Source organism: Myripristis murdjan, chromosome 9, assembly GCF_902150065.1.
Source record: "Myripristis murdjan chromosome 9, fMyrMur1.1, whole genome shotgun sequence".
Classification (NCBI taxonomy): Eukaryota; Metazoa; Chordata; class Actinopteri; order Holocentriformes; family Holocentridae; genus Myripristis; species Myripristis murdjan.
Genome location: NC_043988.1, coordinates 31,853,504 through 31,866,958, shown reverse-complemented (window position 1 = coordinate 31,866,958; position 13,455 = coordinate 31,853,504). Strand labels below are relative to the sequence as shown.

Sequence of the window (13,455 nt, the reverse complement as noted above, 5' to 3'; positions counted from 1 at the left end):
TTAATACTGATGACTAATTATCAAATTATCAAACAACGGTTGCCTCTTGTCACAAGCAGATTGTCACTCCTTGTCCCGTTTCCCTCTTGTTGAGTCTGTTTTCTCTTTGCTGAGGAGGATAAACATGTTGGAAGTGATTTTTTTCACCATGGGTGTTTCATTCCTTACATCATCTGCCACTGCAAGAATTTCTCTAGCTCCATTCGCACTGTGGAGGAACAGAGCCCTCTTCCTGTTTTATTCCATAAATCAATAGCACATATTTCCTGCTAAGTCCAACCTGGTTGCACACAAACTGCAGTTCAGTGTGGTAATGATTTATTAATGTATAATTTTTACACTTGTAACCTGTGGTTGTCTGAAAGGAGTGTCTTAAAGCTGTTTGTTGGATGGAGAGAAGCTCAATCCCAGTTTCTTTCTTCCTTTCACCTGCCTGCCCCCCCACCCTCCACCCCTCCCAGCGGCCCATATAGGCGTCGGCATCTCAGGTCAGGAGGGCATGCAGGCCGTGCTGTCCAGCGACTACTCCTTCTCCCAGTTTCGTTTCCTGGAGCGCCTCCTGCTGGTGCACGGCCGCTGGTCCTACCTGCGCATGTGCAAGTTCCTGCGCTACTTCTTCTACAAGAACTTCACCTTCACCTTCGTCCACTTCTGGTACGCCTTCTTCTGCGGCTTCTCCGCCCAGGTGAGACGGCAGAACGATGGGAACAGGTGGATGAGAGTGAGTGAAGTGTGATGGTTGAGAAAAATGTTTTTGAAAGACAAGAGGTTTTGACGTTTCATTTTGCTCTCCTTCTCAGACGGTGTATGACGAGTGGTTCATCACACTATACAATTTGGTCTACACAGCACTACCTGTACTGGGCATGAGTCTGTTTGATCAGGTAACTGTGTGTTTATGTGTGTGTGAGAGAGACAGACAGACAGAAGTGTGCTTTACAAACAGCACTAAGACAGATCATGATCGAATTAAAATCAAATTATGAAGACAAGACTGAGAGAATGAATCATAGTCTGGAAATATGATGTGAATCCTTTCCAGGTCTGGAAAAAGTATGGATGTTTGAGAAAAAAAAATATTTTCCAGACTATTGTTTAAATGTACACTTCTCTAAAATCTGTAATTTCTAAAATCACAATAAATAAATCATAATGCTTTTTTTTTTTTTTTTTTTTATTTAAAGAAGCCATGTTTTCCAATGAGAGAGCATAGAAGACAGTTCAAATGCCTCCTCTTGACTGCCTTGGGCTGAAGCAATCATCTAAAGATTTTGCCACATAATAACAGAATTTAATAGCTGGAAGTAAATAATTTACAGGCCTGATAAACATTCACTAATCAGCAGTCTGACTTAGCCTGGAAAAAACATACAAAAGTATATAAGAAGTCAGGAAATGTAGATCTGGGAAAAGCATGGAATTTGGAAACAGAAAATGTACAGGAACGCTGAACAATAAACACACATTTGATTCTAATATTTTGTCAAAACTGACTGCATATGTATTTTTCTCGTGTTTGAATGAAGCTGTTTTCATCCAAAGCCGTGGTCACTTGGTGGAGGAGGTTCCTGGTTTGGTTTGAAAGGAGTGTTTTGTCTTTTTGTTTCTTTTAATGCCGAGTATTACAGCAGTCTGTCGTGTCCTGTGTCTCCCCCTGCTGTCCAGGATGTGAACGACGTGTGGAGTTTCCAGCATCCTCAGCTCTACGTGCCCGGCCAGCTCAACCTCTATTTCAGCAAGACGGCCTTCTTCAAGTGTGCGCTGCACAGCGGCTACAGCTCCCTGGTGCTCTTCTTCATCCCCTACGCCGCCATGTACGACACGGTGAGGGACGACGGCAAGGACATCTCCGACTATCAGTCTTTCGCCCTCCTCACGCAGACGTGCCTCCTCATCACCGTCTGTATCCAGGTAGAGGACGCTTTGCTTTCACTCCATCTCTCTTTTGCACGTTGCATTTTTCATCGGTGACTTTGTCAAAATCTTTTATTCAAGTCAAGTCAAGTCAAGTATAATTTATTTGTCCCAACTTGGGCAATTTGGTTGCAGACAGGTATAAAAAAGACATAAAGGACAACACGTTTCACACACATACATTCAACAGATCACACTGAATATATAAAAACAGTGGAGCAACAAGAGGCCATCTCAGGTAAAAGTGTCAACCACATAAATCTCCAACAACAACAAAAAAACATCTTCATCATCGTCATTATCAAACTCATCGTTATCGTCAACAACGTCATCAAAGTCATAATCATCATCATTACATACATTACATTACATACATTACATTTATTATTACTATACTTACCATAAATGTAAAAGCTGTAATTAGCACTCAGCCAAAATGTCAGAATTATATCACCTTTTAGTAATTGTGGGTCATTTCATTTAATGGGTCTGATTTTTGGGCACCCTTTCTGAAATGGTGAGATACACTCTAGAGAATGTGTGTACCAAATTTCATGCTTTTCATAACAATTTGGCCATTTTTTGAGCTTTATTCCCCCTACTATATGCCAAGCAAAACCATATGCAATAATGAAGAGTAAAATTTAAAATATTTTGAAGCGAAATATGAAACAGATTTTCATTACCATGTAAGAAAGGTTAATGATTGACACTCCTCAAAGTGTATTGGCAAATGGTCAGTACATATTTTAGTGAGATTTGAACCTCTTTATACACAATTTCAACTTCTTTCTACATGCAAAATTGTAATAGTCAAAATAAAGTGCTCTAAATATATGAATCTGCATGGAATTGTATTAAAGCAACAAAAACAAAAACAAAAATAAACATAGCTTGCCTTAAAATTGTACAATAAATACCTTTACCAGGATAAGCTGTTTGGAAAATTACTGATGGCTAATTATTTATGCATGACTGATATTTTTGAAGTTAACGGTTTTTTTTTTTGTTTGTTTTTGTTTTTTTAAATCTCACTTACCCCTTCTGCAGTACTCCAATATACCACTAGAGATATGCATACCCCCATTTGAGATCCACTGGCATTTGAAAAAGATTTAAAAAAAAAAAAAAAGTGAACACTGAAAACCTAATTTCTCTCTCTCTCTCTCTCTCTCTCTCTCTCTCTCTCTCTCTCCCTCTCTCTCTCTCTCTCTCTCTCTCTCTCTCTCTCTCTCTCTCTCTCTCTCCCTCTCTCTCTCTCTCTCTCTCTCTCTCTCTGTGTGTGTGTGTGTGTGTGTAATGTAACTAATTACTTTTCTCATAAGTCAAGGAATTCACCACTTTAGGGAGAAATAAGATGTTTTTCACTGCAAATTTTAACAGCCAATAACCCCCACCACCCCCCACCCCCCTCTCCCTCTCTAGTTGGGGTTGGAGATGTCCTACTGGACGGCGGTGAACACGTTCTTCGTGCTGGGCAGCCTGGCCATGTACTTTGCCGTCACCTTCACCATGTACAGCAACGGCATGTTCCTTCTCTTGCCCTCCTCCTTCCCTTTCATAGGTAAGTGGTGATTTCCCCTTAAACACACAGTGAGGCGAGGTAGGTCACGGTAAAGGTTAGAGGGTTAGGGTGTCAGTAATTGATAGTATTATAAACCTCACTCTGTGTGTGTGTGTGTGTGTGTGTGTGTGTGTCCAGGAACAGCCAGGAACTCTCTGAACCAGCCCAACGTGTGGCTGACCATCCTCCTCACCTCCATCCTGTGTGTCCTTCCTGTCATTACCTGGCGCTTCCTGTTGATTCAGCTCTGGCCCACCATCAACGATAAGGTACAGATGAATACACACACACACCTCTTATTACAATCATCCTGACTGAGGTGCAACCAGGAAACCACTGTTTGGGGGGTGTAGGTTGTTTACTTTTACTTTTCAGTATAACTTGCAAAAAGGGTTTGTCATCCGCATAATCGATTAAGTATTATTAGATATTATGCAGTAAGCTATAATATGTTTGGGTGCATGTGTGTATGTAAAGGCAGGCCAGGAACAGGAACACATGGGTTGTTTTAATGACTTATTCCAATTTAAACAGAAGCTGCTGAATGGCCATTATTTGCAACTGTAAAAGAAGTCACCATAACTTGTATCAATTTTAGGTTTTTTAATCTGAGTGTTTACAAACAAGATGTAATAAGTGGAGATGTGTATTTAAAAAAAAAAAAAAAAAATCCATTGATTGCATGGTCAGAACCACTTGCAATGCTGACATTAGCCACCAGGAGGCCACAGACCATTGGTTGTAAACCCCTGAGTGCCAGGTTAGAAAATTCTGATTCAGTTCCTCTGTGTGTCATTCAAGAAACAATTATCTGCAGGACTAATCATTAAAATATGTTCCTTTATTTAGGTAACAACAGTAAAGCCATAACAATAATAATAATAATAATAATAATACTTTAAGTCTAAGTATAGAAGCAATGTATTCTCAGTATTCTTGAGGTATTCTCAGTAAAATGTAGTTCAGTCTGAAAAGTAAAAGTAGCAGTCTTTTTGAAGAATGGTTCCTTTCAGAGAGTTAAATTATTGATGCATTTACCTGTAAGAAGTATTTTAATATTGTAGCTCTAATGGTTCCATGTCCTGTTGGCTGGTTTACACTCTGCATCACATTTGATGTTTTGCATGGAAAAGCTTCTTCTGCAGTCTAAAAAAGTAGTGTCAGAAAAATGTAGAGCAGGAAAAAGTACAAGATTTCAATCTGAAATGTGAAGTAAATGTCTCACAAAAATTGAAATAATGCAAAATAGTAATTAAGTACTTACTTGAATACATGTCCTTTAGTTGATTTCCACCGTTGAGGATAAATTCATGAAAGAGGCATGCTACTTAGGCTGCTTCTGTAGGACCAGCAGCTGGTCAAATTGTCAAATGTGCCTGTAAAGCTCATCTTTATGTCCATGACTTCCTGTCCAAACCTTCAGGTGATGTTCAAGGTGAGGCAGGCCAAAGCAGCGCCTCCTCCTCCGACTCGACGCGCCCGCATCCGCCGCACCAGCTCCCGGCGTTCAGGCTACGCCTTCTCACATGCTCAGGGCTACGGGGACCTGGTGACATCAGGCCGGTTCCTGCGCCGTCCCGCCGTGCCGAGGTCCTCGGGTTTCGCCCACACGGGACGCACCACCACGGGCTTCAGCCCCATGGGACGCTCAGCCGGATACAGTCCCACGGGACGCCCGCAGAACATCAAGGCCCAGAACGTGGAGGTGACTTCGCTGCAGATGTACAGGACGGTCCAAAATCCGCCCTTGTGACGGGCCGTGGCCGACACGAGGAGGAATCAGAAGACCCAGCAGAGATGATGCGGGAGAAAGAACGACGACCTGGCGCTCAAACGTCCCAGGCAGTCAGATGACGCACTGCTGCCTCGTCCTTGCCATGAAAAACTTGCTTGGGCTTTCCAGGAACACAAACGTAAAAATCACTCAATCTCTCATCTGTCCAATCTGTCGAGACAAATTTGAGAAGGGCTTGGCTTTTGCTCAGTTTTTTAAAAAAAAATAAAAGCAATTTCCACACAGCTTGTAGCAACTTCTGATGAGTACATGGACCACGTTGTGTTCAGCGAGCAACAACACCAACCTCTTCATGGACGGCTATCCGTGATGTCATGGATTAAATGAGCTGTGATTGGGCTCTAACACAAACTAAACTGATCATGGATCACTAATGATGCTAAAGACATTCATTACAGAATGTTGACAGGTTTATTCATTTCTTGATGAGACCTAAATATGACAAAGTGATGATTTTTTGTATTGAACAAACGCCTTCGGGTGTTGATGGAGGAAGATCATGTCACCATGTTTACAGACGACCTGAGGTCTCTCAGACACCCTGGACCCTGGGAGTCCAGATTCATCGCCGGGCTTTGAGTGCAGAGGACTGCCAGCGAAGCCACGTCACACAAAACAGTTTCATTTCTCTCCTTTAAGTGTCTGATTTCAAATATTTTATAATTTTCTTTAAAGCTGCACCGTGCAACTTAGCACTTTGCCCCACGTGGCAGCAGGACGTAACCGAACTTTTCTTTTTTTTAAAGTTTGAGAGACTTCATAACCCAGAAATTATGTAATGTGATGTCATTAAATTAAATTACACACTCCTCTGACCTATGTTTTTTGCCAGTAGTCTTCGACAGTGTATTAGGGCCATTGGAGGGAGTTTTTTTTTTTTTTTTTTTTTGAATTTTGTTTTCTCATAAATTTATCTCAGAGAATGAGTTTTTCTCGTAAATTTGTGACTTTATAATCTCTGAATTTTTGGGTTTTTTCTTCTCATAAATTTGTGATTTTATAATCTCTGAATTTGGGTTTTTTTCCTCATAAATTTGTGATTTTCTTCTTGCAAATTTACCACTTTAGTCTCAGAGTTTTTTCTTGTAAATTTACAACTCTAATCTCATAACTCCAGAGGTTTTTTTCTATGATTATTACCCTCTACTTCCCCAGCTCTGTGTTTTTTTCTCCCCCTATAAAGGCCCTAATATGCCATCATAAGTAGGTGAAGTAATGACAAAATCTTATTTTTGCAGCAAGTCTAACCCTCACTTCCTTGGTGCTGCAGAAAATTTCCTTCCATTAACCACATCCAACACCTGAAATTAACATGAGCAAAAGAGCTAAACTAATCAGGGTGGCATGTGCTTCTGTGTTGCAGCCCCAGTTTGTGCTATAATGCACATTAATCCCGAGGAATCTGAAAATGTCATTTGGACAGAGGAGCAAATTGGAGACATAAAGGTGGCAGATTTCTTGAAATTAAACTTCAGACTACAGCAGGTGTATTCTTACTTAAATGTCTCAGTCTGTTGCAGCTGTAGTGATTCGTCGAAGAGCGCTGCACAAATTCTCAGACGTGGCTTTAGGATTACGGTTTATTATTCTGTGTTTTATGGCAGATTAAGACATAACACTGCGACGGGGTCTGTAATTACTATAACGTCCTCTTGCTGCACAGCACTTGTGAGACCGTCAGATGCAGAGATCATTAGGGCTCAAGTGTATACCTCATTTTGAAATGAATTACAGACTCAATACATACACAATAACACCAAGATTAATTATTTTCCTGTAAACTTGCTTATTTGCTTTGGCTAGTAGCAAAAAAACAAAAAGAAAAAACTATCTGTGTCTCGCTTGAAATGCTTCCAGACAATCAGCTGTGGCTTGGTGAGCAGCACCGTTATCTGGCTTGAATCCTACTGCGTCTTTTTTATTTTTTAGTCCTGAATATTTCATCAGATTATTTTAAAATATCATGTGACATAACTGCACAGTGACTTGAGAAACCATAGATGCTGCCGTCATATTCGAGGAACGTAAATAAAACCCTCCTGATGCAACAGGAAAGTCACATGAAGATGTTCCCTTAGCTGCCACGTGAAGACAGTAGAAATATTTTATGCAACTCAGTCAACGATGAACAAAATTTATCATGGTAAAAAAAATAAAAAATTATGTGTCATCAATTTGATTAACGTGGCCTAACGTGGCTCCTCCGCGGGATCAGTCTCTCATTTGTTGTTTCATGTTTGAATGTTTTACAAAAGAAGATATTTTTTAACATTAAGAGGACTAATTGGAGTTGGTGCCGTCATTGTACAATAATGATAATAAAAGCAATATATTTTGGTAATTGTTGCCCATCATTTTGCTTCTCGGTGTCTCATGGTATCCTTGAATGTACAGTTATTGGTTTTCTTTTCCATCTGAAGCAAAGTGAAACCAGTAAGAAGGGCTGATGGATGCCTCGACGTCAGGCGAAAGCAAACTGCAGTCACAACTTGAAGCCACTGTGTTCTTTTTGAAGTTTCAGTGTTACCTCAGTGTTACTCAGTGCACCGTGTTGAATGTGCTGAGTGTTGGCTGGGAACCAAAGATTTCTCTAATGTTTTATATGTTGTTGTGCAGAAAATTGTGCCTCGTCAAACAGAATCTGACGCCAGAGGTTTAGCAGGGGAACCGGCTGGCCTTCAGGGATGCCTTCACTGTCACCTGCTCTTGGTGGAAAAGTGAAAAAAATTAAAGGAAAAGCCCCAGCATTTACTGCATGCTGGTAAAACTAATCGCAGATTGACTCCATTTCTCATGAATAATTTTGTAGGTAAATCAAGTTCTGCTGTCTTTTCAGCACTCAGTCGCTTGAGTTGTGTGCTTCGTTTTATTAATTTGGTTATGGGCAGAAGTCATATATGCTAAGGAGCGGCTTCTGTAACGGCCGCCACTGCAGGTATTTCAAGTTCTTTTGTACAGAATTTCTGAGGTGCTTTAAATACCTTAACAAAATGAATTGGAACTTTATTTGTGCACTCAAATATTTATTAACTTAAAAACTAGCCCTGAAGAATTAAAAGTTAGATCAAAACACATTTCAGAAAGCCATTAGCTAAAGTGTGACAATCAATCTAGAAACGTGTTTCGTTGCTCTTACAGATAACTTTTTTTTCTATATATAATTTTGTACCTGAAAATGTTTTTACAGCAATAAAATTCTCTGAAAAGTCAACAAGATGTGTCTCATCTGTCATTTTTACGCCATTTCCTTTCTTTTTTTTAATCAGTTTTTCAACAGAACTATGCAGTTTACAGCAGACATACATGTAATACAAAAACTAATCAGTTCAGCAGCTTCAAATGAAATACTTCAGGATCCACCAGGTGTGTCCTCCAAATTCAGCCAGAAGGCCACAGTTCTCGGATGTTTCCCCGACTGCCCGCACAAATCTTCCATGGGATTCAGGTTCCTGCTCTGGTTGAAGCTCCAGCTCCAGTGATTTCTGACCACTAAACAGAGTTGAGAGCACAAACCCCATTTGTAAACACACCAGGCCGATCAAAAAAGTGTTTTTTTTGGATGTGAATGAGGGACACGTTTGACTCTCACAGGGACTGTGGGATTACTGGGATTATTTTGTCTGTGAGCTCCAGTTTTGAAAATGTGGTGAAGCTGCAGACTTTCTAAACTTCAAGTCATGAGTCAAACCACATCTGGTAAAACATGACCCAAATCCCATACAGATCCATCAGATACTTTACTGCCAGGTGTGTACGGACGGACTGACACCTGCCCACTTGACTCAACTTCCTGTTTACACTCTTGTCATCTCAACTTTCTTTGTCTTTTTCCTCTAAAATCAAAGTTTTACTTCTCGACAGGTGCAATGATGGTGGATCATGGTTGATTCAAAGAGGGACAAATCTCTGGTTTCACTCTTGGATTCCGTTTAGTGTTCACGGAGCATGAGCACCACCCTGTGGAGATTAATGGAAGTTCCTCAAATCAATCAAGGTTCTTAGGGAAAATGCATGCACTAATAACATAACCTGCAGCAGATTTATTTATTTATTTTTTTTTATTTTTTTTGAGGGTGGAGTGATGGACCATCACCTGACAAGGCTCTATTCTGATCATGATTTTTTTTTTTTTTTAACCTAGGATGGTGAGGGGATGATCTAGTTAACATTCATTCTTTTTCCCTAATCTTAGCCAGAACCAATTTAACTTTAACCCTCCTGCCATCTTTGAGGTCAGCACTAATGTTAAGGATGAAGCTGAGGAAAGATAAAACCTCTCACGTTCATGGCAAGAGCAATAACCTCCAGAATTAATGGAATGTAAAATGTAAAAAATGCCATCCTTGGGAAAAAAAAAAAAAAAAAAAAAAAAAAAACATCTCACATGGCATGAGTCTGGGCGTCGACAATAATAATAACATTTTGGTGGTGGATGGTGTTGACATAATACTGTAAAAAAAAAAAAAAAAATTGTGTCACTTCAACATCAGAAGTAGAAAGATGTGTAGATTTTAGTGATAAACTGAATGTCTAATCTAAAATACTTCTCACTTTTTTTTTTTAATTTTAGATTGAATATTAGATTATCTGTAACTATAATGCTGGTGTTTGCCTAACATCTGTGATGTAGACATGGAGTATCTTTACATGTAGCCACGTTTGTTTCTAATTCTTAACTTGTTTAATAAAATTTCTGCGAGGTTTATATATGTTTAATGATGTTCAGTACGATATCATAATCAGAAATAATCAGAATCAGAAATACTTTATTGATCCCTAAGGGCAAATTGGGTCAGTTGCAGCTGCTTGAATTCACATTATGAGAAGTCGCAAGAAAAAAGAAACAAATACTAAATACACAAATATGTACCGGTACCTTACAAATTGCAAAGAGTATGCACATTATGCATAAGTCGTCCCAAAGCACGTGCATAATGTGCATTTAATCTGAATATGTGCATTAGTCCTACAAATTGCAGCAATAAATACAGGACTCATCAGCCTCATTTTAAAGGAAATCAGACAGTGAGAGGTGTGACTGCGCTCAGATGTCGCTGGAGTTGCAGCGCTCAGCCAGCAGATGGCAGAATAATCCTTCTCACCACGTCGGCTCAGTCCAGGCCAAACCAAGTGACAACAGCTTCATGTTGCTCACTGACACTGAGGGAATGTCAGCGAACTCGCAAAACATGTTTTAGGTCAAAACAACTGGGGGAACATTGGTCAGTTACGGCTGTATACATGTGACATGCATAGTTCAACTTAATATTTACATATATACACTTGTATGTAACATAATATGAATTACAATAGCATGCTGGTGTTTGGTGTGAGGGGTGTGTGCATGATATCTTGGGAAAGCAACGATGAAATCTATCTGATGGTCGAAAGACACATTTAATCATGATTTTTTTTTTTTTGTGAAAACCCTGGATTCAATTGAGGACAAAATATGCATTTTTATAGGAGATCACTTTGTTTGCAAAAGTATGAACAGTTTCCACATTAACTTAAAAAAAAAGTCATCATTTAAGCTTTTGTTTTGGCTCTGTTGTTAAATCGGAAAAAGGTCAAGGCTTGTGTTGCTCCATCAACAAACCAGGTCAGCTGTTCTGTGGTCAGAGTTCAGTGCAACATGATGCTGATGAAACCTCCGAGGACCAAATGTCGGTCTGAATCACCGGCATCTTTACTGAGACGCGACTTAAACTGGACCTCATCTCCACTTCAGGCGTGCCAGTCTGCAGTGTCCACTGTCAAAGAGGGGACAACATGCCCAGTGTCACAGGAAGGGGTGTAATAAATGTGTACAGTAATTTAAAAAAAAAAAAAAAAAAAAAAAAAAAAAAAAAGATCATGTGAGTAGGCAATCTGTTTGCTTAAAGGATTACTCCAATGTCTGGGGCAAAATATCCAACTTCACAATTTCCACTCAGAGATCAATAAAGTATTTCTGCTTCTAATCCACATGATGCATTGTGTGAATAAAACAGCTTTGGAGTTGCTGCACGGTTTGTTTTTTCACTTTGACAGAGCTAGGCTAACGACTCCCATAGACTACAAGTCTCTATGCTAAGCTAACACAGAAATGCTACCCAAAGGAACTGATTCAGTGAAAATGCAGAGGTATCAAACATCTTGTCTCAGTCTAGCTAAGTCAGAAGAGGAGCATTGGGCCAAAAATGTTGGAGTATTCCTTAATGTTGTTGATAGACTATAGAGGTAGTCAGCTTTACTAGTTTGAAATCAGTACACATCATCGTGTAAACCCAAATTGCGCCTGAGGCAGAAGGTGCGGTTGAGGCTGAGCTCTCTGAGTCACAAAGCAAACCATGAACTCTCGTTTGCTGAGCTCTGAACCTGTTAGCTGAACTCGCTCCAGGCTTTCCTAGTCCGCTCTGCATCGGTTTTCCACAAACCACAGTTTCCAGCTCTGAGCACAAATGAAAGCACTTTATCTATGACCAAACTGGCTCTCTAATGCAAGGACCCTCATGTGAAAAACAGACTACAAGCAATTTTGAGAAACCTAAATACAAAAATGCAGTGTAATTATATATGGCCTTGATATTTGCTGTGCTGCGCTGGTGCAAAAACTTCTGCTGAGTTCACTGTCATCTGTAATGATCTCCATTCTTCAAGGCCTCACACTAGGGGTGTAAGCATAAATGATTTACAGGAAAAACAAACTGCACAAATTAGAGCGGGAGGCCCCGGTCGACCTTTTGCTCTCTGGGACTCATTATGACACTGATTTGCATTGTACATGCTCACTCAAGACAAAGTATGACTCGTTGGAGCGGCGTGACCCCCGTATCAGCGCTGACATGTTGGTCACATTCCCTTTACTGCCACAGCAAACGGACCTGAGAGCAGATACTGACAGGGCGGCGGATTTCTTTTATCTTGTGAAAAAGATGGTCGAGTTCAGGGTTTATCACCAAAGTCCCCATCTTAAGAAGCAAATTATTCTCAAGTTCAGTGTTAAATTCTTATTTTTCTTCAAACGAGTGGAAAAACCTGCCAGTGGGATGAGAAAATCCCACTTGTTTCCAATGCAATTCAATTTGTTTCGAGAATTTTCTTGAATCAAGCGTCATTTTCTTGACATTAGCCGGCTGGTCTACCTTGTTCTGTCTTGTTTCAACGAATTTATACTTGTTCCTTGAAAAAAAATTAACCAAAACCACTGAAACTGCACCAGAAACAAGGGGGATTATAAGACTAAATGACTTGCTAAAATGGAGATTTCTGCATCGTGCAAAACACTGATAAGTGGGAGAGCTGCCTCCATTAAAATCATCAAAACTCATTTCGTTTTAAGAGTATGTCACTGTAGAGGAATGACTGTACTCGACTTTGAGAGGGTGTTGACGGCTGAACGTCACATTGACATTCAAAAAGCTTTTTAGATTTGGAATAATTTGTCCGTCCCCGTTAGCGAAGCACATAATTGCGCCCATAATTAAAGGAGGAAGCACACGTGGCACACAAGTAATGTTTGGGAGGTAAATAAAATCATGTTTTAATTACAGGACCATTGCACAGTTTGCATGTGGCCTAAAGGGGTTAGTATGTATTGATGGCTAAAGCACATGTTTAAACAGTAGACCCAGTAGGATTGAAGTGTTTGCAGGATTAAAAGGAAAGTGAGTTGCCTATGTAGATTATGTGAGTGCATTAAAAAAAAGAAAAAGAAAAACATATAGGCTATGCATGGCATCGTGCCAATAATGTACTTAAGAAACTACTGTAGGTGATTTTCTTTGTTGTAGGTTGGGCTGCTTGTTTTACAGCATTACACTCCGATCAATGGCTCACAGTACAAACATGCTTAAGAGGTTAATGCCAAGATATCAGTCAGAAATCCCCGTTCAGCGACTCCCGTGAACGTTTCTCATGGCTTTTACTCGAGTGAATGAAAAAATCGCTGCTTTTATCACAGTGTACAACCCCTGAGTTATCCTCTCTTCTTGTATTGGAGTCGAGTGTTAAACACATATAGCACTGTGCTTGGGTAAATGCTGTGGTGTTAGCGGTGCTGGTGATGGATCATAATGTCCAGTTGAAACCTTTTTTTCCTCCTGTGAGGGCAAATAATAATAATAATAAAGATAGCACAGTGTCCAAACAGACAGGCTCCAGCTCCTGTTTGCAGACATGGACAGGTTTATTAGAGCAC

At 40.0% G+C, this 13,455-nt stretch overlaps 1 protein-coding gene across 1 annotated transcript in view; it reads left to right on the top strand.

The window, feature by feature from the left end:
- Positions 1 to 6,005, top strand: part of atp8b5a (ATPase phospholipid transporting 8B5a) — a 51,980-nt gene extending 45,975 nt beyond the window's left edge. Inside the window, exons 23-28 of the mRNA XM_030059448.1 lie at positions 462 to 685; positions 801 to 884; positions 1,666 to 1,911; positions 3,340 to 3,478; positions 3,617 to 3,747; positions 4,902 to 6,005. Of these exons, the coding sequence (XP_029915308.1) occupies positions 462 to 685; positions 801 to 884; positions 1,666 to 1,911; positions 3,340 to 3,478; positions 3,617 to 3,747; positions 4,902 to 5,231 (1,154 nt within the window). The 3' untranslated portion in view covers positions 5,232 to 6,005. The remainder of the gene's footprint in view (positions 1 to 461; positions 686 to 800; positions 885 to 1,665; positions 1,912 to 3,339; positions 3,479 to 3,616; positions 3,748 to 4,901) is intronic.
- Positions 6,006 to 13,455: the final 7,450 nt, after the last annotated feature.